At 43.2% G+C, this 22,781-nt stretch overlaps 1 protein-coding gene across 4 annotated transcripts in view; it reads right to left on the reverse strand.

Moving 5' to 3' along the window:
- The window catches only part of LOC311597807 (neurotrimin), a 964,426-nt gene that overhangs the window by 94,708 nt on the left and 846,937 nt on the right, over positions 1-22,781 (reverse strand). For all 4 annotated transcript variants that reach the window (XM_084782207.1, XM_084782209.1, XM_084782208.1 and 1 more), the window contains exon 4: positions 21,633-21,758. In XM_084782207.1, coding sequence (XP_084638333.1) covers positions 21,633-21,758 — 126 coding nt within the window. The remainder of the gene's footprint in view (positions 1-21,632; positions 21,759-22,781) is intronic.

Consider the following 22,781-nt stretch of genomic DNA (forward strand, 5'->3'; position numbering starts at 1 on the left):
AGGATCCCTTGCCCCAGTTAGAATGTGAGTGCTTGGATGTTAAGGTAAAGGTTGAACTGAGATACCGGGTAAAAGGAGTTTTCTCCCCAAGTATGGGCTATAGGTAACCAAGCTGTTCTGCCTGTAGGCCTCATCTTCAGTCTTGTAACTGAGTCCCAAACAATCGGTTGTCAGTTTTCCAACACACATTTTTGCTTTCCTGACTCCTTTCCTTCCTTTCCCATAATGTCTCCCAACATGGTGTAGATCATCAGATGGTGAAATGACTTACGCTCACTCAGGGAAACTTGGCAAGCAACGCCTGTCTTTTATTTGCACAGTGGGAAGTTTATAGTCAGTATGAATTGTAACAGCTCTGCAGGCCTGACTTCTCAGCACCCCCACCCCCCCCAGCTGTAGAGCTCTCTGAGGCGAGACATGGCTCAGGAGACACAACACAGCAGGAACTTTCTGATACCCCCTTTGCATCTTACTTGGATCATGAAAGCCACACTGCTGTGAACCTCCTGGCTCTCTCCTTGTCTTTCTCACTAGCAGCCAGGGCTTCTGAGGAGGCTGGCAGCAAGGCTGGGCCTCTCCCACTGGGAGCCCTATGGCCTCATCTATCAGCTAGGTAGAGAAGAGAAAGTGCAAAGAAGTGCTTGTGAGGAAGTATCAGACGCATACAGCAGCAAGAGTTTATTCACAAGGCCAGTGGACAGCACCTGTCTGGCTTTCTGGTCACTTTTTTTTTAATACCACAGGAGTAGTACCTTCTCAGCTCTTATAACCCAATAAGGTGATAATCTAGATTACAGCTAAATTCACACAGTTAGTGTAGGGTTTTTTTTTTAATCTAGAAATGAGAACACCTTGCCTAAATTTGGTACTGTACCATTGCACGCTGGAGATGAGGTTCTTTTGGAGTAGAAATATGATTGTGTTTATTTCTGTTTTAATTTGTGAAAATGTGATCAACTTGAGCTACATTCTTCAACCTTCATTAAACCTCCTTTTCTATCCAACTTAGAGGCAGCTGGTTGTGAATTTATCATTTTACCAGTGAAAGGAAGGATGCTAACAGACAAGCAGGTGTTTGTTAACCTTTGTTTAATGCTCTTTCCGTAAACACTGGATCCACCATAGGAGTGATGGGTCTGACCCTAGGGGAAGCAGGGATACAGAAGATGGCTCACATGTAGTGGTAGACTTTATACCAAGAAGTCTACTAACAATATTAGTCAAATTTTGCATGAGATAAAATGGGGTACTATGGAAGCTGTTTGAGATGGACACTCATATCTCAGTTTGCCTCAAGAGCTGTCTTATTCAATGTTGGGTATAATGTATTCATATTTACAATTGAGATGCAATATTGTCAAGGATAGGCAAATACAAATTCTACTGTTATTATTATTGTAACGATTACAAATTCCACTATTCACTCTGTGCTTCATCTTGGCTGTCCCTATTCTCCTGATATTTACAGAGAATTGACTTTGTCCCAGAGACAGGGTACAGTTAGTTGCATGTGTTACTTCATGGAATTCTTACATCAGTCTCATTATGTGCCTTCTCCATAGCCTTCGCTCTTGATAAGATGATTAAATGAGATGGCTAAGGCTGATGGAGAGTGACAGAGAGCCCGCAGTGATATTGCTTAGGAAGGGGAATAATCAGAATTCACGTCTTGAAGCCCCACTGCCTTAAGTCTCTACAAAGGTTTGACTTCAGTCTGTATTCACCAAAGAAAGATACCCATGCCTATAGACAGATTTCAGGGCTAGAGTTCTCTTCGCAGCTCTGTTTCTTCCTAGCTTACTCACTTTGGCAAATTATTTAACATTCCCAGGTCTCATGTTTCTTGGTTTTCTTTTAATCTCTCTTGTGGTGTTCCTAGAGTGCTATCACTGAACAAGAACAGAAAAAAAAATCCTTGTTAGTACCAGCCTTATACATTGTCATTGACATCACTGTCTTCTCCCATTCAACATATCCCCTCTATCCTTGAGCTCAAACAGCAGACTGAAATGTTGGTGCCAAACTTCCTGGACATTGTGCTGCCTCATAACAGGCTAACTTCTAAGTAACTCACTTGCTTTTTTCCTTTCCTTGAAATGAGCTTAGACATAGGCTCGGCAGCAGCTGGTGCTGCCGCTCTTCTGTGCAGATCACTGCCTTCCTCAAAGTAACTCAGTGTGAGGATGCAAGTGGGATGGGATACAAGCTGCTTCTCTCCTGAAAACAGGCAATGGGTGAAGGCAGACACATGAATAGGGGGCTTTGGGGGAACTGAAAAGGACAAATGACCACTGGGATGGTGTGCTGAGACCTCCCATTTATTCCTTCTCTCTTTGATAGAAGCTACTGGTGGCAGATGGGAATTGGAGCATCTGGGATCTCGATCAAAGGGCATTCATGATATCAGATCTTTTGCCATTCTTTCATTGAGGGTCTGGAGTCTCACATTCACAAGACTCTGGGGGTTCAAGAGACCTTCATGAGCCTCCATCCCTACCTAGGAGTTCAAGAAGAGGTAAACAATTGTCCAGGATTGGAACTTCTTGGAGATGAAGCTATACATCTGGAAAACACAGAAAGCCTTTCTCATCACTATGTGTGAGTGGTCCATGTTCCTATAAGCAATCCCAATAAACTCGCTGGCCCAACATGCTGGACTTGGATGGAAAATTTTCTTTAGTTTGTCAGTGTCCTGCTTATCTAGAATGAAAAGACATTAATTTTCATCTCCAGAAAACATCACACAATATTCATGTCCTTCTTCAGAGTCATATTCTGGAGCACATAAATTGGATGTGATATGCAGTAAGGCATACAAGTTACCATGTATAGGCACGGACTCAGGTTTAGCCTTAACATATTTCAGAAGCCAGGTTTCTTTGTGAAGCTACCATCTTCCCAACTTTGGTCTCCATTAAAAGCTCTGTCATAGCCGTATAGTTGTGGTGTGTCATATCACAAACAGGCATACACCCAAGTCTCAAGAAACATTGTTTGGAAAGGGGGTAGAAAATTGTAGGAAACAGAGGTCAGTGTCACTGGGGTGAAACAGCTCTTCTGTATGTAACCAAATCTTGTCATTTAAGAGCTCCCAGAAGCTAGGTTTGTATGTGTGCAAGATGAAGCCAGTCAACGCTCCAGTGTGAATGGAGGCTAAAGCGAACCTCCACCCTTAGCTGAGGCGCTATTGACAGTTGATGGCTGCCGGCAGCAGGAGATTCCATTTTTCTTAGGGATCTGGTGCCTGACAGAGGGACCATGCTTAAGCAGATGGCCATACATCTGTGTTCACAAGGGGAGTACTAATCAGATTCAGCAGATTGTTTTTTTTTTAAATGGGGGGGGGGACACTACGTTGGGACAGGACCTGGGAAGAGTTGCAGAGGAGGAGGGGGAGATGAATATGATCAAAATATATTATATTACTGGATAAAATTATCAAAGACTAAATTTAAAATATTGCCTTTTTAAAAGGTATATAAAATATAAAGTGTGCGGATTTTAGATATAACGGTGATCTAACAACACCTGGGTTAGCCTACTTTGATGTTTGCTGCTGATGCTTAAGCAAGACCAAGAGTGGGTTTAGCTCTGGCCTGAAAACTATGTTGTTTGTTTGCGTTTTGGTCTTATCACATTGCATAGTGGTGTGAACTGTCCAGCAAGTTAGGAAAGTAAGCTTTTCTATCACAGTTGCTTCACCTAAAGAATGACCTATAAGATTATCAATAAAGTCAAAGGGATAACACATTTCAATATTTAGAACAATTCTATGTGTACAGGCTCAATCTATAACAAAAATTATGATAAAGATAAAGGAAAATGGAGGAGGAAGAGGAGACAATACCAATGATGGTCAGGAGTCAAGATGGCTCCTCCTTCAGTCTTCTCCCTTTCTCTCGCTCTTCCCTCCTCTCTCTCCCACTTTACTTTCACCTTTTTTAGACTGTTTCACTCTGTAGCCCATGCTGGCCTTGAACTCACAACAACTCTGCTTCAGTTTCTTAGGAGCAGGGATTACAAGCATGAGCTACCATGCCCACCTTCAGACTTCTCTTTTATGTAAAGGTAAGTTTGAACCATTTTAACAGCTGCTATTTTTCTAATGACAACCACCAGTCTTTCAAGGCACAGAAGTGCTAGCTGCTTGCTTGACAATCCAGGCATGCCAAATGATCCCAGGACCCCTTGCTGCTGTCTGCATGATGACAATGAAGTAGAGCTCCCATCAAGAGGTCCTTATAGCCATGACAACATGTGCAACTCCACTCTACTGAGGATGTCATTTCCATGACAACACCTGAATGACCCAAATCAAGAGGCCTAGGGAAGTGCCACAGAGAAAAGATGTGTCAACACCGAGGAATGCAGCCATTCAAGGGCAGTCAGCGGGTACATTTGGCAGCAAAACCAAAGCAAGCAAAACAATGTTCAAAAATACACTCACGAGGCTCAATAAAGTTCTCTGAGCTCTGAAGAACTGTACGTCTTGTCGGGGTGTGGTATATGCAGAGAGATGAAGTCAAATTTCCCAGTCCTCTGTTTTACATAACCCATCCTACGCAACTAGAGGGCTTCTGCTTTCAAGGAAAGAGTGGTTCTAGGGCAATATCAGCAATGCCAGTAGGATCCTTAGGGCTTTGAGAAAACAATTTGGATGGAGCATCAGAATGTCACCTCCAGGCTAGAAGAAGGTAGCTATGGTATAGCAATAGGAGCTTCTTCCAAGTTGGTCAGTTGACATTATTCTCTCTAAGTAGAGATTGTCTGCCTCCTCCTGGACAGACCTAGGCCTGTGATCCTGTGGTACCAAGGCAGTAGGGATGTTTGCAGAACTCATAGGGTATAACATGCAGAGCTGAAATATTTACCCCAAATCCCAAACTCTCTGACCAGAGCAGGATTTGAATCATGTTTGTCCACACTACTATATATTCCCTTGGGCTTCCCCTTCTCCTCCCGTTTCCCAAACTAGGAGGGTATCCAGTCTTGGTTTCAAAGGGAGATTCTGACTTAAAACAAATGAGTAAATTAACAAGCAACACCAAAAACAGCAACAATAATAACAATGATTAAACACAACAAGAAAGCCACAAAAGAACAGTAGCAAACCAAGAAGACTTACCCAGTCCTCTGTGGGCCAGAATGAATGGTTCCCAAGGCTGGCTGTGGCTTTGATACAAGATGGCTTAGGTATCCCTGATCATTGGGGAGCATATGATTATGGGTAGGAGTGGGTGTTAAATATTGGGAGCTTTGAGTAGTTATGCCTTGGTCTCAAAGGAATTAGGGTATGAACAGAAATCTAATCATGTCCCTATGCCCCTCACCATGAGTCATTTCACACTCCAAGTGTTATTTCAGACAGTGATAACAGCTATCCATCCCGAGTGATCCTCATTTGAGTTGTCAGCACATACTCTCTCTTCTAAATGACCTAGTTGTAGAAAGAGCATTTGCAACACAGTAACTTTAGCTATAAACTGCCAGGTCCCCTCAAAATTTGGGTGTTGCTTCATTGGTGATCAAGACATACGGTATGTTCAATAAATAAAAGCCAAACTGGGCTAACTTTTATTTCATCTGAAAAGGAGAGAGACTGTGAAAAAAAGCCACAAAATCACACAGAATAATAACCAGGCAGCATCCAGGGGTGCCATGTGGCAGACAAGACTCTAGGAAAACATATTCTTAAACTCACACTCCCTTCCAGACCCTGACTCTTTATTCTGTTGTATTTTATCTTAAGACTTCCAACTAAACTGTATATCACCTCCTGTAGTCCATTTTTTGCCCTTATAACTCACTGAATTATCTGTTGACATTTTTTCCAATTTTATTTTCTACTTATTATTTATTTTTAATTCTTGAGAATTTCATACATGAGCGTTGTGCATTATTTCCAACTTTTCAATCCCCCCTATTTCCTTCTCACTTCATCTCAAACTCATGACCTTCTTATGTATAGAACACACACATAGACACACAGACACACACACACCCTCCCTTCTGTGTCCACCTAGTATGGCTCCACTTGGGATTGCGTGAACTATCATGGGAGAATTTTTCTCTCTCTTCTCACAGCCATTAGTTGCCTGTATCTCTAGGAGTATGGCTTTGTGAGATGACTGTTGTTTTTATGAGAATGACACCAGTCTGAATTTTTCCAATTCTGTTTTCTTTTTTTTTTTTCTTATTCCAATTCTGTTTTCAATCAACATCTAAGCAATGATTGTACTATAGATCATCACTGCTTTTAGGAAGCATTCTCTTGAATTGGCTTGCACTTCTCTTTCTCATCTTTCCCATCACTTCCTCTCAGCACTCTTTGCTGGAGCTCTGCTCCTTTCCCCAATATCTAAAAACTGGTTGGCAGTTTGTTGGGGTCAACACACAAGTCTTCTGCCTCAACTCTGGCTCCAAATACAATTGCCATATTTATGAGTCCAGTCTGCCACCTGGCATCCCCTGGCTGTTGCCTAGTCACTACTCTGTATAATTATGCAGCTTCTCTCTCAGTGTCTCTCCTTTTCAGATGAAATACAGCCAACTTTGGCCTTTACTTATTAAACATCTAGTTTGTTTTTCTAGCTCCTGTGTGCAGGTATAAGGACACACCCACTCAACATTTCTACTTATGTATCCAAAGCACTAAACTCTAGTTTCCTGCAAAGTGCTTCTTGTGCAGTTCATGCTGGATAGAAATATTCACTATTGGTCCAGGCCACACACGCAACTCGTTCTCCATCCCTGCATTTTCCTACCAATCTCCACCTAATCGAGGAATGTGCCTTAGCTCTGTTTTTAGAACATATTCAAGATTAGACAGTTGTCATCATTTTCAACTCTACCACTGTAGTCCACACTATCTCTTTAACTTCTTCTAATTAAATTCCACCATCTTTCTCTGTTAACATTTTCGCTCTCCATGTATAGATAACACACCTCTGACTTAAGACATGGCAGTCCCTGACACCTCTGTCTAGAAGAATATAGCTTATGTTTCCCCTTGGCTGCTCATTTCATGGCGGTACTGTGAGCCTTTCTTGTGTTCTGACTTTCAATATGCTGCTGAAGTTTCCATTACTGAGCTCTCGTTATTCATCTCAGTTGTATTTTTCTCCTTAGTCCTCTCTCTTCTGACACCAGGGTACACATTTATTTATTGGTTGTTGCCTCTCACTCCAATCTACAGCCCTGGGAGCCCTGGGCTCAGTCTGCAGAATCTAGATACATACATACGCAATGGGATGCGTCAGTATTCAATGACCAAAGGAGATGTAGATCTGCCTCTCTATCACATCTCTTTGTGGTACATCATTGCTGCTCAATCCAAGTCTCTGTTCTCTACAAACATAAGCCCCACATGGTTATGGTCATTTAAAAAGAGTAGCTGGCCAGGTGTGGTATTACACACCTTTAATTCCAGCACTGGGGAGGTAGAGGCAGGTGGATCAATGTGAGTTTGAGGCCAGCCTGGCCGATAAAATGAGTCCAGGACATTCAGGGCTACACAGAGAAACCTTGTCTCAAACAAACAAAAAGACAAAAACAAAAACAAAGATTGAAACAAAAGTTTTGAAATAAGTAAAAAATAAAACAGTAGCGCTGAGGGCATGGAGAAATGGTTCAGCCATTAAGAGGTTAAGAGCACTTGCTTTTCTTGCAGAGGACCTGAGTTCAGTTCCTAGCACCTATACACAACCATCTCTAACTCCGTTTCCAAGGGATACGACACCCTGGTCCCCACAAGTACCTTTACATTCATGGTATGTATACACATATTCACACCCAAAAAAGTTTAAAAACAAATTTTAATGGGAGCTAAATGGCAGCAATCAACAGGTTAAAAATAAAAGCCAGATATCAGCTGGCATGTATTACCCTACCCATGGCCACATGGAATAAAGCGGGTCAGAACCTTAGGCCTCCCAAACAGACACTGAAGGAAGCCAGACAAGAACTCTAGGGATACAGTTGCAGCTAATGCCTATCTCACCATATTTAACAAGCTGGCAGTTCCCAGCAGTTTCTCCTACACATCTCTAAAGCCCTCCCTTGATTTCATAACCTTTAACATCCAAAGGCTTCTCAAGGCCAATCTAGCTGGCCAACAAGAAGACATTACCTTACCTAATGCCACCATTCAACCTTCAGGCCCTTATGGGTAAACATAGGGTTCACTTGAAATCAATAGGGTAGAGTTCATCTGTCTTCCATGGGGTTTCCTGCTGCTGGATCCAACACAGCTTATCTCTCACTTAGCCACACAACACACAAGTTCCCTCACTCTACCATCAGCAGTGCCCAGCAGCCCCTACATTGCCATAAGCAGACACTTTTTCCTCCAGACTAGGCTCACACTTGCAACTTTTGGCCCCCACAGGCACCCACTACCTAAGTAAAATGCTCAGTTACGCATCCTGCCTCCAGACTTCCCTGCTGCCTGTTTCAGCTAGACTTAGCTACTTCCGGACATTTTATGTCTCCTATGCAGCATTATCAAGCAATGTGTGGATTGTTCCTTTTGTCATTGAAAGGCTGGGAATGTTGTCCTCCTCGCTCCACACAATCACCTGAAGGCCTTCTCTCTTCATATCTCGCTTTTCACCTGTTCTGTTAAAGCTCTTGCTTTGCAGGCATGTCACTTCTGCTCTTCCTCCTGCTCTTCCTCCTCACTTTCCCATGAGGCATCGAAGGCACTGACACTTGCCTTAACCATACTTTTTGCACCCTTACACCATTATAACTGCAATGTTCCCTTTCTTGACTTGCTGATACCTGCACTATCAGTTATGTGACCTCAGTGTCCCTACGGTCCTTCATCTGTGTGTGGGCTGTATGCTACCCTTGTCATTAGCCCTGAGTCCTCACTCTCTGTAATCCAATAACACCAATTATGACATCATGATTTTAGATTCAAAGAATGTGTGTTTCCAGCCTGCTTGCTTAGGCACTCAGTCTCTATCCCACATTTCATTTATTCATTTATTTGTTAAACTTTTATATATTTAATGTCTATATATTTTCAACATCATGCTAAATATTGGTGCATACCATAAGAAGCCATAACAAACATTCTCCTTGCCCTGGACAAGCATACAGGCCGGCTTACCGAACAACCCCTAAGCAAACCAACCCTCTGCAGTCACATGGATTTTTAACTACGCTTGCGCATATCAGTGGAGGAACTCAGATGTAGCCCTTTCAAAAATGAACCTCCTAAGGCTACCAAAGGCTCTCCTCCTTCAAATTGTAAGTAGTTCTTTAAAGATTTTTATCCCACCACACTTTAAGTCTATTGCATCAATATGTAGATGATTTCTTTGTTTCTCATCCCAACTGTTTGCAGCAACTGGATATAGTACATTATGAGGACTGCCTGCCTAGTCCCTTCTATGTTTTCCCTACTAGCACAGAAGGTCAAGGAGGCCTTGGCTATGGTTAGAGAAGTGTGTTTATTCACTTATCTCTAGTGCTTAGAAAACTTGTCTTTCACAGGTAGGAATGTTTTTACTATATAGACTTTTTCACTCTGTGGCATAGGTTGGTCTGTAATTCACTGTGGGGCTCAGGTTGGCCATGAACTCTTGTTCCTCGTATCTCAGCTTCCCAGGTCCTAGACTGCAGAAAGGTGCCATTATACGCAATTCAATAAGAAATTCTTGAATGAATAGCTAATTAATTAGCATTATTTCATCAAAGGCTTCCCTAGAGGCAACATACACACAACCTTCTGCGTTTAATTTTTTTTCCTAGAATGGTGTATTATGTGACACATCAACAAATTGAAGAGAAAACCTCTCTCGTGCAGGTCAGTGGCCAAATATCTATAACCAAGGTTACTTTAGCAAAACATTCAAGAAAGAGAAGTGCAGAGACACAAGGAATTCAGAGAGGAATAATGGCCTCCTGGGCTGCAGTTCATCCAAGCAGGAAAGGCCAGGATCTGGTATGGGAAAACTAGGATAGTAAAACCATTCTTTCTAACCCTAGGTTAAAAAAAAAAAAAAAAAAAGGAAAGGAGTTTGACCTTTAGAGGTTTGAGGCCCAGATGAGGAAAGAAGATACAGTGCCTGTTGTGGGGAACTATGGGGATAAGACGAACATTCTAGGATACAGAGAAGTGCTGTTCAAGGCTCAGTGGGCAGGCTCTGCTTGCAACAGGATCTGGGGAGCCCATACAACCCTGCCAAGGAAGAGGCTGGAGCCCTGACAACAGGAATTGAATTGGTATTCTTCTCGGTCCCTTCTGCCTGCCCCGGTTCTGGTATGAAAAGCATTTTCTACTACGAGGAAGATGAAGTATGCCAAAAACCCAGAAGACATGTTGTGAAGCTCAATGAAGTCAGATAATGACAAACACACCCTGGAATCTGGCAATTTCTTTTCATATCCAAAGCTGTTAAAGTGTAAAACAACCTAATAATAACAATCAAAGCAGAAGGCATACCATTGTGTGAGTGAATGATCGTATTTAACATAAGGAAAACTAAATCAAGTCAGAGAGCAGGCTGTTCCATCAGTCTCCTGAATCAGGGCGATCCAGGTGCATTGGGGAGGGTGGGGAGAGTGGCGCAGAGACTCAGCTAGAGAAGAGGTTGGAGAGAGGACTCAGCCACGTGCTCAGGGCTACGGCCTTTGCTCAGAGATGTTCATAACCCTGTAAAGGAGTCTGAGGTCCCAGCAGACAGAAGGGAATGGCCCAGGGTTGTCGAGCATGAACATCAGGCTCTAACTGGATTAAGTGTAGAGAAGTAGATTTTCAAGAATACCATGAGAAAGTGAACATGTGAGGACCATAGGTCTTGGGTATGTAGGATGATGCGAGGTAGAAAGCAGGCATGCCTGAAAGATGAAGAAGAAACAGTGAACTGAAAAACCAATATGCACTGACAGAGATCTGGCAGTCAGAAAGACTGCAAAATTTGATTTGATTTAAATGTTGCTTCAACAATGTAATTATTTTTAAATCTTAAATCTCTGCCTTTGGTTCTAAAATAAAAAAGATTCTTGTGGCTTGGGGTATTTATGAGAACTAGCTTGTGATTCTCTTGTGCCAAGAGAATCACCAAACACCACACAGCAGTGGCTCTCAAACCTGAGCATGCTTCCCGATTGCCCAGAGGCTATGGAAACCCAGAGCCTTGGGAACACCCTCGGCGCTTTGATTCAGTGGGTCTGGAATTTGGACTGGGTGTGGCTGATGTTAGCAGTGGTCCAGAGTCTATCTGGAGAACCATCACCTGAGTCTGCATTCTGGACACACACTGCTTTGAATCGAATCCAACCCATGTGGGGTTGCGTGACCTTGTCCCACCTGTCTGACCTTCGTAAGGCTCATTTAAATGAGAAAAGATAATATGCTGGGTTTTTTTTTTTTAGTAGAGTAGGCTAATAATAAAACCTGTCTCTCACTGTTGTCACGAGGAACAGACACTGTGTGTAAATGGTTAGAAGCAAACCTAGCATATTTTTAAGCATCTGTAAACTGTTAGTGATTGTTATCATTAAATGATGAAAAAGTCTGTCTGTTATGTAAACCCTAATAACAAATTTATTCATCAGAAGTCAAGAAAAGATTCAGGACCCCCAACTGGTCCTCCAGGATCCATGGGAGATGTATTTCAGGATCCCCAAATGATGTTTGTAGCCATGGGCTGCTTTTGAAGAGTCAGAGTGACCCTGATGTTTCTCTACTGTTAAATCCCCCACTCAAAGAGCAGCCCAGGACCGGGCTTGACCATCAGTCCCAGGAAAGAACTCCTACCGGAGAGGTAGCCAATCAGAGAAAAGGGCAGCTAGGAGAGAGCAACAAAAGTGTGGAGAAATCTTATTCCAAGCCTGGCCATCTGTGGTTGGCACCCTTATATGGTTTGGTATCTCATTTTGGGGTTAAACATTCAGGAAACAAGAATGTGGTCTACTGGTCACCGGAACACAGGCTAATCAAAAAATGACCCATGTAACTGCCTTGTTGCCCACCAGTCAAGTTTAGATCACATAACTCTTGCTGGAATTCCTCTCTTTCCCCCATAGAAAGGCCTTCAAGCTGGCACCCAGGCTCGCCATTTTGTAAAGTGGCTGACTCCTGCATGCAGAATTCTTACTTTCATGAAATAAAAACATGCTTGCCAATTGCATGTATGAGTGGTGGTCTCTGAGGGGCGATTTCGGTCTTAAAACTTTGAACTCTATATTGTATACGTTTCTTCCCTATACATACATACCTATGACAAAGTTTAATTTATAAAATAGGTAGAATGAAAAAGTCAAGTGATAACACGGTAGCAATAAACTGCAACAAAACCTGTAAGTGACCTAGAACTTTCTCAAAACATTGTACTGTTGTGTGTTCAAGCTCCTCTTCATGTTCACTCAACCATCATGTAAGATGATGTGTGATAAGATAAAGTCAGGTAGGTAATATAGAAACTCTCAGACCAAGGTAGGCTGGAACTGTCCCTCTTAATTGAAGACAAGAACAGTGACACCATCACAGTTGATGTCTGTGACTAACTCAGTGACTAACAGGCAGGCAACATACACATAGATATGCTTGACACACAAACGATTTATGTGTCAGGCAGAACAAATCTGGATGACATGAAGCTTCATCATACTACTCAAAATAAAAAATAGTTTTAAACTTAGCATGTGTTTATTTCTGGAAGTTTCCATTAATATTTCCAAACCACTTTGACTTCGATAACCCAAACCACAGAGAGTTTGGGAGGACTTCTGTATAAGTCTGCGCTGAGCATGTGGATATCTAAGAAAAAGGACACTGTGGTTGCTGGTTCTTGGGAAATCCTAGCCATGAACTCCTAAGCCTCAGTTGGTCTAATGAGACCATTTCCATGGCCCAACTTGTGCTGACTGTCGTGGGAATCTGTTTAGAAATGGTCTTCCCACCTGTAGGAGCCTCCATTTAAACTAGACTTCTCATCTTACTGAGGCGTATGTGAGAATGATGATTCAATCTCCTTGCTTTTGTTTCTTTTTTTTTTTTTTTTGTTCCATCAAAACAGCTCTTCTTGGTAACAGTCACCAAGCACTAGCATAAATAGCGGTAGACTCAGCAGAGTGTGGGGGAGTGCACTGTTAGCCATGTCTGAATTCAGCAGACATCTGATTCTACAACCTTTTTCAAGGGTTTTTAAATAATTGGGTAAAACCACAAACAGCGCCTGTGGTATGCACTTCTGCCCTTGGTTTGTAGACTGAGGCGTGATTGCATATGTTCTCAATTCAGGCACAGTGATCTCATTAATTTCTCCACTAGTCTTTTTATGATTTTTCTCTTCTTTGAAATAGAGAGTTGCTCCGAGAAAATTACTTTAAATCAGACCATAAATACTAAACTTAGAACAATCCTTATTGACGGTGGCAAACTTTACCCTATCTGTGTCTGTCTAGCTGTAAATTTATAGTTAAAAAAGAATTATGGAGTTAAAAAGTAATCTATAAATGTCTCCCTCTCCTTTTTTCTTTGCCACCTTTGTGTGTGTGTATTTGCTCCTGTGTTTAAACCATTTGACTAATTGGTTTCAGGATCACTTTTCCCTACATGTGAGGTGGTGCGATGGCTTGTCTTCATACTATATGACTCTCTCTATGCATCAGAACGAATACTGTACATACCGTAGTGCTTTGAACCGGTCACCTCTTTTACTAAGATAAATCCTTCTCTGACCACCATTGACTTCTGTAGTATCTGTTTCAATAGCGATTCTTGTATCTTCTGGAGTAGCATCATAGGGAACTATGGGAATTTTGACTAAAGATCTATATTAATTAGAAAGCAGTGAAGAATGAGGAAGAAGCTGGTGATGTGCTTTTAAACGGTACCTACTTCGGGAATTGAATAGTTCCACTTTTTAGAGAAGGAATTTGAATGTCTTCCCACTGTGTTGTTGTCTCATGAATCAAAGTACTGACGAAGGGGCTAGCAAAGGGTGTGGAAGCTAACCACAGGGCTTGGATGATAATGTGTGTTGGGAAGGGGACAGGTGCCTTACATTGGTGAACCTGTCCCAACTATGAGGCAGTATACTGTTACCTCTATTTCCTAGAAGAATAGTCTAAGACTTTCTGCTTTGCGTATAGATCTGGGGAGGGTGGAGGACCTTTACTTAGATATCACGCTAGTTGATTTGTAAATTATGTTATGGTTGTCATGAGAAAATGGTTTAAAGATGCCTGAGAGGTACAGCTCAGTGGCAGAAGTGCAGCATGCATGAGGTCTTAGGTGCAAACCCTGATAATGGAAAAAAGTCCATAACCATGAGGTAGAGGGTACATGTGGTAGTTTCGATAAGAACGGCCCCCATAGAGTCATGTATTTGAATGCTTGTCCCACAGTAACTGGCTCTATTAAGAGGTGTGGCCTTGTCGAAGGAAGTGTGCCACAGTGGGGCCACGCTTTGAAGTCTCATATTCTCAAGCTATACCTCGTGTGGCTCACCATTGCTTCTGTTGCCTGAGGATCAAGATGTAGACCTCCCAGCTCCTTCTCCAGCATGATGTTGGCCTACATGTCACCATGCTTCCTGTCATGATGGTGCTGGACTAAACTTTTCAAACTGTAAACCATCCCCAATTAAATGCTTTCCTTTGTAAGCGTTGCTATGGTCATGGTGTCTCTTCACAGCTATAGAAACTCTAAGACAGGACATTTTCAATATTTTGGCTTACTAGATAGCTCAGTTTGCTTGCAGAATACGACACCAAACTTGACAACCTGATTTGAGACCCAGGACACATGTGTGTGTGTGTGCGTGCACACACACACACACACACACACACACACACACACACACACACACACATACTATGAAAAGAATTTAAGTGATACAAAGGAATGAAGCTCTGGTGTCTTCCTCTTTACTTTCTAAGATTTGGTTTTGTTTTAAGTTATATCCAAAGGGTTCATTTTTATTTTTGTTTTTGTTTGGGGCAGAGTTTCACTCCATAATAGCCGTAGGTAGCTGGGAACTCATTATGTCAACTAGGCTGTGGTCTTCCTGCTTCTGCTGCCCATGTTTCTGGGATTGTAGACAAGTATGACCATGGCAGACAGAAAAATCTTAATTTATAGGAAGACTGATAGGACCATCCCTCCACCACTCTATACTCCTTCATGCCACTATCTCTTGCAGTGTTACTGCAGCAAACATTCATTGGAGGTGAAACAAAATGACATAAGTAAGTAAGCACTGCTCTAGGACCGTGTGACCTCTTAGACAACTGAGAATGTCAGTCATTTGTGGGTAACTGGGAAAAGCCATCATCCCTGATTGAAAAAGTGTGAAACGGCTTTGGTATCCCAAAGAAATGGGTGAATCACTCTGATCAGGAGTGTCACCACAGACCTTCCAACTTGTCTTAAGGCAAGAATAGAACTGTTGGGTAAAAGTGTGACCTAAGGATGTGTGGGTCACAATGAGGACTTGACACATGTGCTGGCTTGTCTGTGCTGTTGGTAGGTCTGTATATGCTAACAGGGAAGAACAGGTCATGGAAACTCTATGTACTATTCCAAGAAACAGGAATTAATGCAAGAAAGAAATAGAGCTTCAGACATGGTGCCCAGTGCCCAGCACGGGCCAGCCAGTTAAAAGTAAGTGACAACTTCTCTCCAGCTGGACCTGTTGGCAAAGCACAACTTCCAGAGACAGCTTGCCACAACTCTCATAGGAATGAGTTCATCTTGTAAGGCTCAGAGAAAGGGTAGATACTCCATACAGTGCTGAGGAGCCCAGTGCAGGAGAATGGGCAAGGTGCAGTGTACTTCACACTTGCCCTCAGGAAGCAGATAGAAGGAATAGATGCCCAGGGCACCCCAAACCGCTTCTGGAACAAAGTCACAGACAAGGCCTGGTTCTTCTAATTATTTCCATAGATCCTGATACTCCAGGAGAAGACAGGCAGGCACCAGGCATCTCTCAGCAGATCCCCAGGGATGTGAGCTGTCCTCACAAGTAGCAAGGAGACTAAACACCTTCTCTCCCCTTCTTTCTCAGAAACTTGGGTTTCTTTATAGCTTTATGGTACAACCATGACTGGGAAGCTAATCACAAAATACTGCCCCCTTTCATCACTACAGAAGAGATGTATAGCCTGCACTCATTAATAATAAGGCAACACAACCAAAAAGCTTCCAACAGTAGCCCAAGAATATAGAATAGAGTTATCATGCACTTTCTCTCTCTCTCTCTCTCTCTCTCTCTCTCTCTCTCTCTCTCTCTCTCTCTCTCTCTCTCTCTCTGGGTGGCATGACCAGGTAAGGTGATGCCTTTAGTTTCCTCCCTCAGCTCCTCTCTGCCAGGAACTTTTTCATCCACCGTCCTAATGATGCCCATGCCACACGGGTCCTGATGCTGGTGCTGACAGGCTGCTCATTAGTGCCAGGGTGCTGCAGTCAGCCGGTGGCATGCCAGAACTCCACTCCTGACACTTTTTCACAGAGCTGTCACAGAGTCATAGAGCCTGCCAGCTCTGGTTGAACTCAAGCTGTGATACCTCCAGTGCCAATTAATGCATCAGTGTCCTGCTTGGCTGGGGAGGAGGCCTTGTCAATGCAAACAAATGGGAAACCAGGCAAGCCAGTCATCTAGAGAGGGTAGTGGATGTGTGGCTCAGCACACTGGCTGGGAGAAGAACCCATGCGAAGGGTCACTTCACTCTCAGCAGCTTGTTGACTTCAATTTTTCTGAAATAAGGCCGACCAATCACCCACTGTGCTTTCTCAAGCGCAGCGAGGAAGAATGAGCGCAGAAAGACTGTTGACATGGATGCAGAAGGTATGTTGATTTGGATGTGGGCATCTATGTTGCACTGAGGCTTTCTTCGTGTTGAAACTCAATGGACACACTTCTGCTCCCATTCTACACTAATATCTTTATGTAACCCTGAGACAAGTGTACAGTTTCCTGTCTACTTTCTGTTTACACACCAAGAATAAGAAGATGGGAATGGAAAAGGCAGAAGGAATGCATGGATTTAAAACAATATTTTTCTTTTTCCCATTAATTAACTGCATTTCTTTTTCTCAATGTGGTGGACCAGCACATTTTCATATATATTCTACTCTCCTCTCGTTTACTTTAGGAAACTGTAGTTAGGAGCCACATGTGAGGGGTTTGAAAGAAGTAAGTGGTAGAAGACTCAAGTTGTCCTCAAAGGGGAATATGAAGGATATGTTAAAAAATCTCTGCAGAGTGATGGTCTGAAGGATCAGAGTGCATCAGAAATCCTGATATCAATGCCATTATGAGCCTTCTTGACTTCTGCAAAAGTGACCCTGAAGAAGGACTGTCCTTTCAGCCTAAGTTGAGCCTCCCACACCAGCAGGTTCCCTTAGAGGGGCTTCAGGAAAGGTTAGGGGAGCCTCCAAAGGTCAGCAGCAAAATGTCCTGAAGCCTTTCCAGGGGTTCCACAGGGCAGGGACAGGCATGCAGCATGCACCTATAAACACCACAGTAGACGAGAGACCTCAAGAATAAGCTGGAGCATTGCACTGGAAGAAGAGGTATGCCCTCATTGGAGGGATAGACAAGAGCAGTGTGCCCTGAGTGGTATCTAGGCCCTAGGCAGTGTGCATAAGGTGGAGAATGGAAGAAAGTGAGACACAGACCCTACTCTCAAAGAACTTTTAAAAGGGGATGATAGGAATGGACCAGATGTGGGACATCTCTGCTCTGTGGACTTCCCAATGTTTCTTCTTTTGTCTTTGTGTGGGGTGCCTTTTGGGAATCCTGATTGAGTGGGGGGAAAGTAGTGAAAGTTGGTGCCACAAAAGACTCTATCAGGTGCTCAGCAGCTCTTGGTTTCAAAGGTGATTGGACTCCTGATTGGACTCATACCTTTACCTGAGCTTAAAATGGTCTTCCAGGAGTATGGCAGTGTAGAAATCCTAGCTGTTTCTCTAGAGCTGTGGTCCCTCAATGAAATATGGTCCAGGGCTATGAGAACACTTTCCTGTGAAGAGTTGGGGGCCTGCTTTGGATGTGTTCAGGATATATTAAAAGAGAACATTTGTGCGTAAGACAGCATTAAAGTCCATTCTTTCATGCCTAGATAAAGACAAAAGATGAAGCACAGAGTCCTGAACAGACTCCTTGGAGGAGTCCCCGGCGTCTCTGATGCTGCAGGCACTCACACTGACCTTTATGAGGACTTTGGCTTCAGTTTTCTTGGAGCTCTTTCTTGTGTCCTTTTCCTCCTGAAAATGCCAGGGCCCATGCAAGTATAGACAATAAGTACTCATCCCAAACAGGTATGCAGGATAAGGACAGTTATATAGCTAGAAAACTGTTCACTTTCTCCTTGAATTCTAGGAGTGGTAAGTCATGAGGAGGAACTAGAACAGACATGGCAGCAGAAGTAACATAGGAAAAGGACCTTGCACAAAGACGAGCTGTGCCAAAAGACAGAGTGGGAGCCCTATTTTTCTCTCCATCTTGGCTGTGAATATCTGGTATTTCCTCCAACTGATGAATGGCCTGGACAGCCTTCTTGACCCTTTTATCCACCAGACACGCACTCTTATATCAACATGCAGGAGCCTTCCTAAAAGAATGCCCCATATTTTTCTGGTCCCTTTTTACACAGAAGGTGGCTGGGACTGGAGGCACTCATTCTAAAGAGGTGGGGAGATTATTGTGAGCTGCACTGGATTGCTCCTGATAGACAAAACCAGGCTTTTCAAAACTGCCCCAGACCAGCAGCTAAAACCTAGAAAGAGAAGATGAGGTGACGTCATCAGATGGCCCCAAGCGCCTGGATCAGGTAGTCTTTGGCAGAAGTTTCATGTTTTTGTAAGAACGACTTGACTGAGACATGATCTGTCTCCAGCACTGGGACAAAAGATGACAACTGCTCGCTGTCTTTGGAGATTCAGCAAAGGTGCCCATCATCCTGCCCTCGTTTATTTAAAATAAGCACTTTCTGAGAATCATTTAGTGGGTACAGATGAAGGCCTGGCTGCTAAGGGTCTCTAGCTTCAGCTCAGATTTGGCAGCAGCTCAATGACATCTCTGATCTCCAAAGAAGCATCCCCAGGAACACCGTTCCCTAGTGAGGCTGGAGGTGATTAGCTCCACCTTGGCATATCCCATCAGTCTGAAAGTGGGACGGCTAATCTAGGCCCCAGATCTGGACAAAACTGTTCATCTAAATTACTCTAATCTGCAGGTAGATTCCGATCAGCCTGCTCCTCTCCTCTTGATCCATCTTCTGTTTCCATAGCAGCTAAAACCTCAGGAAAGTGGCAGCATCTGGCCCAGGCTCAGGTGAAAATCTCCTAGGGAAGTGAATTAACTTGATGGCCACAAAAGAAGGAACAAAGGACCCCAGAACACAGCAGAACAGGCATCAAATGAAAGGGAAGGAGGAAGGATGGAGAGAAGAGGGTAGAGGACGAGAATAAAATTAAGGCAGAAGTATTTAAGAGATTTAAGGCAAATATGAAAGAAGCAAAAAGTGTAGAGAAGACATCTGCGTAATAGGATTTGGCATAAGAAGAAGATATCAGGAGGGGAATGGCCAGAAAACATCAAGACGAGGAGAAAGAACTGGCTGGCCGGATATGGGACAGAGAAAGTGCATCAAACAAGAGACAGAGTATCCTGGCATCGGTAAAGGAAGTCTACCCCGGATGATAAATGTTCTGCAGTTTCAAAAGACAGGCTGGCCCAGCTTCTGATAGCACTGGGGACTCAGTGACATTAAGGTGTGATGAATGGGGTGTGTGGACTTAAAAAGCCTGTGCACACAGGTAGCCCTGCCTTTACAAGTGTCCCAGGTCCATTCTCCATCACTAATGATCTCAAGTGGAGCTGAGGCCTCCTCCTAGACTTGAGCCAGTCCACAAAGAAGGTTGTTTTCAAAGGAGAGATTGGCCAAATGAAAGAAGTTCTCTCTCTCTCTCTCTCTCTCTCTCAATCTCTCTCTCTCTCTCTCTCTCTCTCTCTCTCTCTCTCTCTCTCTCTCTCTCTCTCTCTCTGTCATCCCTTTCTTCCCAGGGGTAGCATCAGGAACGATGACCAAACAGCTCCCCAGAGTTCAGGACAAGTACAACTAGACATGTCACACGTCTGAGATCATCTATCAAGGTACACTGTTACAGTCAGAAAGGAAATTCCATATGTGAGGCTGTTATAGTCCAACATTGATTTTTAAAGATGTGGTCAGAGAGGCACTACTGCCTTTGAGAATGAGAGTCTTAGGCTTCAGTGAAGAACGTACAGGAAGCAGGCAATGCTTAGTTGTTGTGTCCTGCTGGGGATGCACTTGTGAAAACAGATAGTCGGCCTGGTCCAGTAAGTTATGGTCCCTTTGGAGACAGTCTACATCCAACAGTGAACCAGGATGATGTAAAGGGTCAGCCCCATTATCTCAGTAGAAAACAGAATAGAAATCCGACCTAGCCAGTATAGTGTTTCCAAAGACCACATCACAGTTCATCTTCTCCTACCCAAACTTGCTTCCTTCCCCTCCCCTCTACAGAAGCTGATCCCAAGAGCAGCCCTAATACATTTCTTTCACTTTCCTCAGAGCCTGCTGTGGGAGACACATAGCCTGTCACAAATAACTTCCACTAGTGTGGAGTTTGGAATCTGTGATCTTGCCCTTTGTAGCAATATACATGCCTTCATCAATGCACACATGCATCTGCATATGTGCATACGTAATTACGTAATGCCTTACACATCAGCCAGTGATCAGCAACAGAACTGAGGGCTTTTATCAACGGAGTTGCTCCAGTGTTACTATTTCTTCCTCCTTGTCACTCTTTCAATGGGTACTACTCAGGTTTCTCAGCCTTCACCAGGACATTTTATACAGTCATCTGTCTCATGAGACTAGGGGCTCACAAGAACAGAATCTTTTTAGGCTGGGGTTATGGCTAACTCCTCCTTCCTAGAACAGTCTGGATGACCACACTTTCTATAAATATTTGGGAAATGAATACAGTAATATTATGTTCTTTGATAACAAATAAAAGCTACCTTAACAGTAAGTGACATCCTGTCACATCCTAAAGGGTCCAAAGCACAAGCCACTCAGTTTGGTCTTCCCAACATCTGAACATTTTGGCAACACATGTTTCGCAATTTAGCTACACATTATGCTATATTTGCTATCTAGGAAATATCAGGGAAAAACAACGGCGAAACCACAAAAACAGCTAATGACGAGATTTTTGCCAATGCTGAAGAGGCACGGACCAGGGAAATTTCTTGTTAGCAATGTGGAATTTAGAGCTTTCCTTTGCCATTATGTGTTTGCATTTCCTATCTTGTCAACCACCAGCTGTACAATGTCGCCAAAGCAGCACTCAATGTGGGATGTTCACACAGACTGTCCTCACCGCTATTTCACCCACGCTCAAGTGGAATTAATCTCTATGAGACTGCAAACAGATACTCAGGCCCAACCCTCTGAGATCATGACAGCTATGGCCACCGTGGACAGAACAGCAATCATTTCTACAGAGTTATGAGTCAAAGTTACTGACCAGATTACCAGATGCTTAGAAGCCCTTGGACTAGGTAAGAGGTACCACACCCTCAAGCCCGTGGCAAACAATAATATTCCTATTATCTCTCCTGAGTGGATGTTCTTACCTTTGGGAGAAATATGTCTCCAGGTTACTGTAGGTTCCGGTCTACCCGTGGCTATGCAAGTGAGGCTGATGTTGTTCCCTTCATTAATGGAGATATCTGAAGAAATCTCTACAATTTTGGGAGATACTGTGGAGACAAAACAGGTAGAAGGAACATAAAAATCCTGCTGATGAATCTTTGTTGTCTTAATGCAGAAGCTGACAGAATAACCCAAAGTTTGAAATATACGAGCTATAGCTGTAAATAATTTTTTAGAATTAGAAAAATCACCTTAAAAAAGAAAGAAAGAAAGAAAGAAAAAATCACCTTAAACCTGAATTTAGCTTCCAGTTTAAACACAAAGACAAAGATCGGAGGGGAATCAACCCCACCGCAGTGCTGCTGTAACTATACTTCTGTCTCTACCTGCACCCCTCCACCTCCCCAGCCAAACACACACCCCTCCAACAGAGGCCCATGAGTCACTCTCCTCACTGAATTCAGAGGTGTCTTTATATAATGCAGTTCTGATCATTGCACATCTCTATCGAAATAGCCTCTCTGCCATAACCAGGATCTCCAGGCCAACATATAAAGTCATTCAGAATTGAGCACCAACTAATTTCCCCCAAGCAATCTCCAGCGTCCCCCTCTTCATTCACCCATGCTTTGTCTCCAACACATCATGCTCTTTCTGATCATCACAGAGGATCTATATTCTTTCTTACATCCTTTATAGATAATCCTTTAGGCCCAGGTCTTTGTTATTTACCTCACCATCTACCTGGCTCCTCTTACCAACCCAAATATAGTTCTGCTTATTCACCCATGTTTCCGGAACGTACAAATAACTGGGCACTCATAACAGTGAGATGTGATGTGATGTGATATGATATTGTATTATATGATATTATATGATATATGATATGACTTGACCTGAACCCTCCCATGAAAAGAGGGAACATTCTCCCTAATGCTTAAAGTTGGGGCGGGCTCTTCCTTCCTTGGCTTCTGTTTTGGAGGCTGGCTTCCCTATGAAGGCCGCATGCTGCTGTATTCCACAGACAAATCTCCCAGCAGCCTAGCCAAGCCATGGCTTATGTACCCTATCTCATGCTGGAACCTGTGACAGAAGCTTGTTCTTGCCGTACAGCTGAAACTGCTTCTGCG

The sequence above is a fragment of the Acomys minous genome, assembly GCF_964271855.1.
Source record: "Acomys minous genome assembly, chromosome: 5".
Lineage (NCBI taxonomy): Eukaryota > Metazoa > Chordata > Mammalia > Rodentia > Muridae > Acomys > Acomys minous.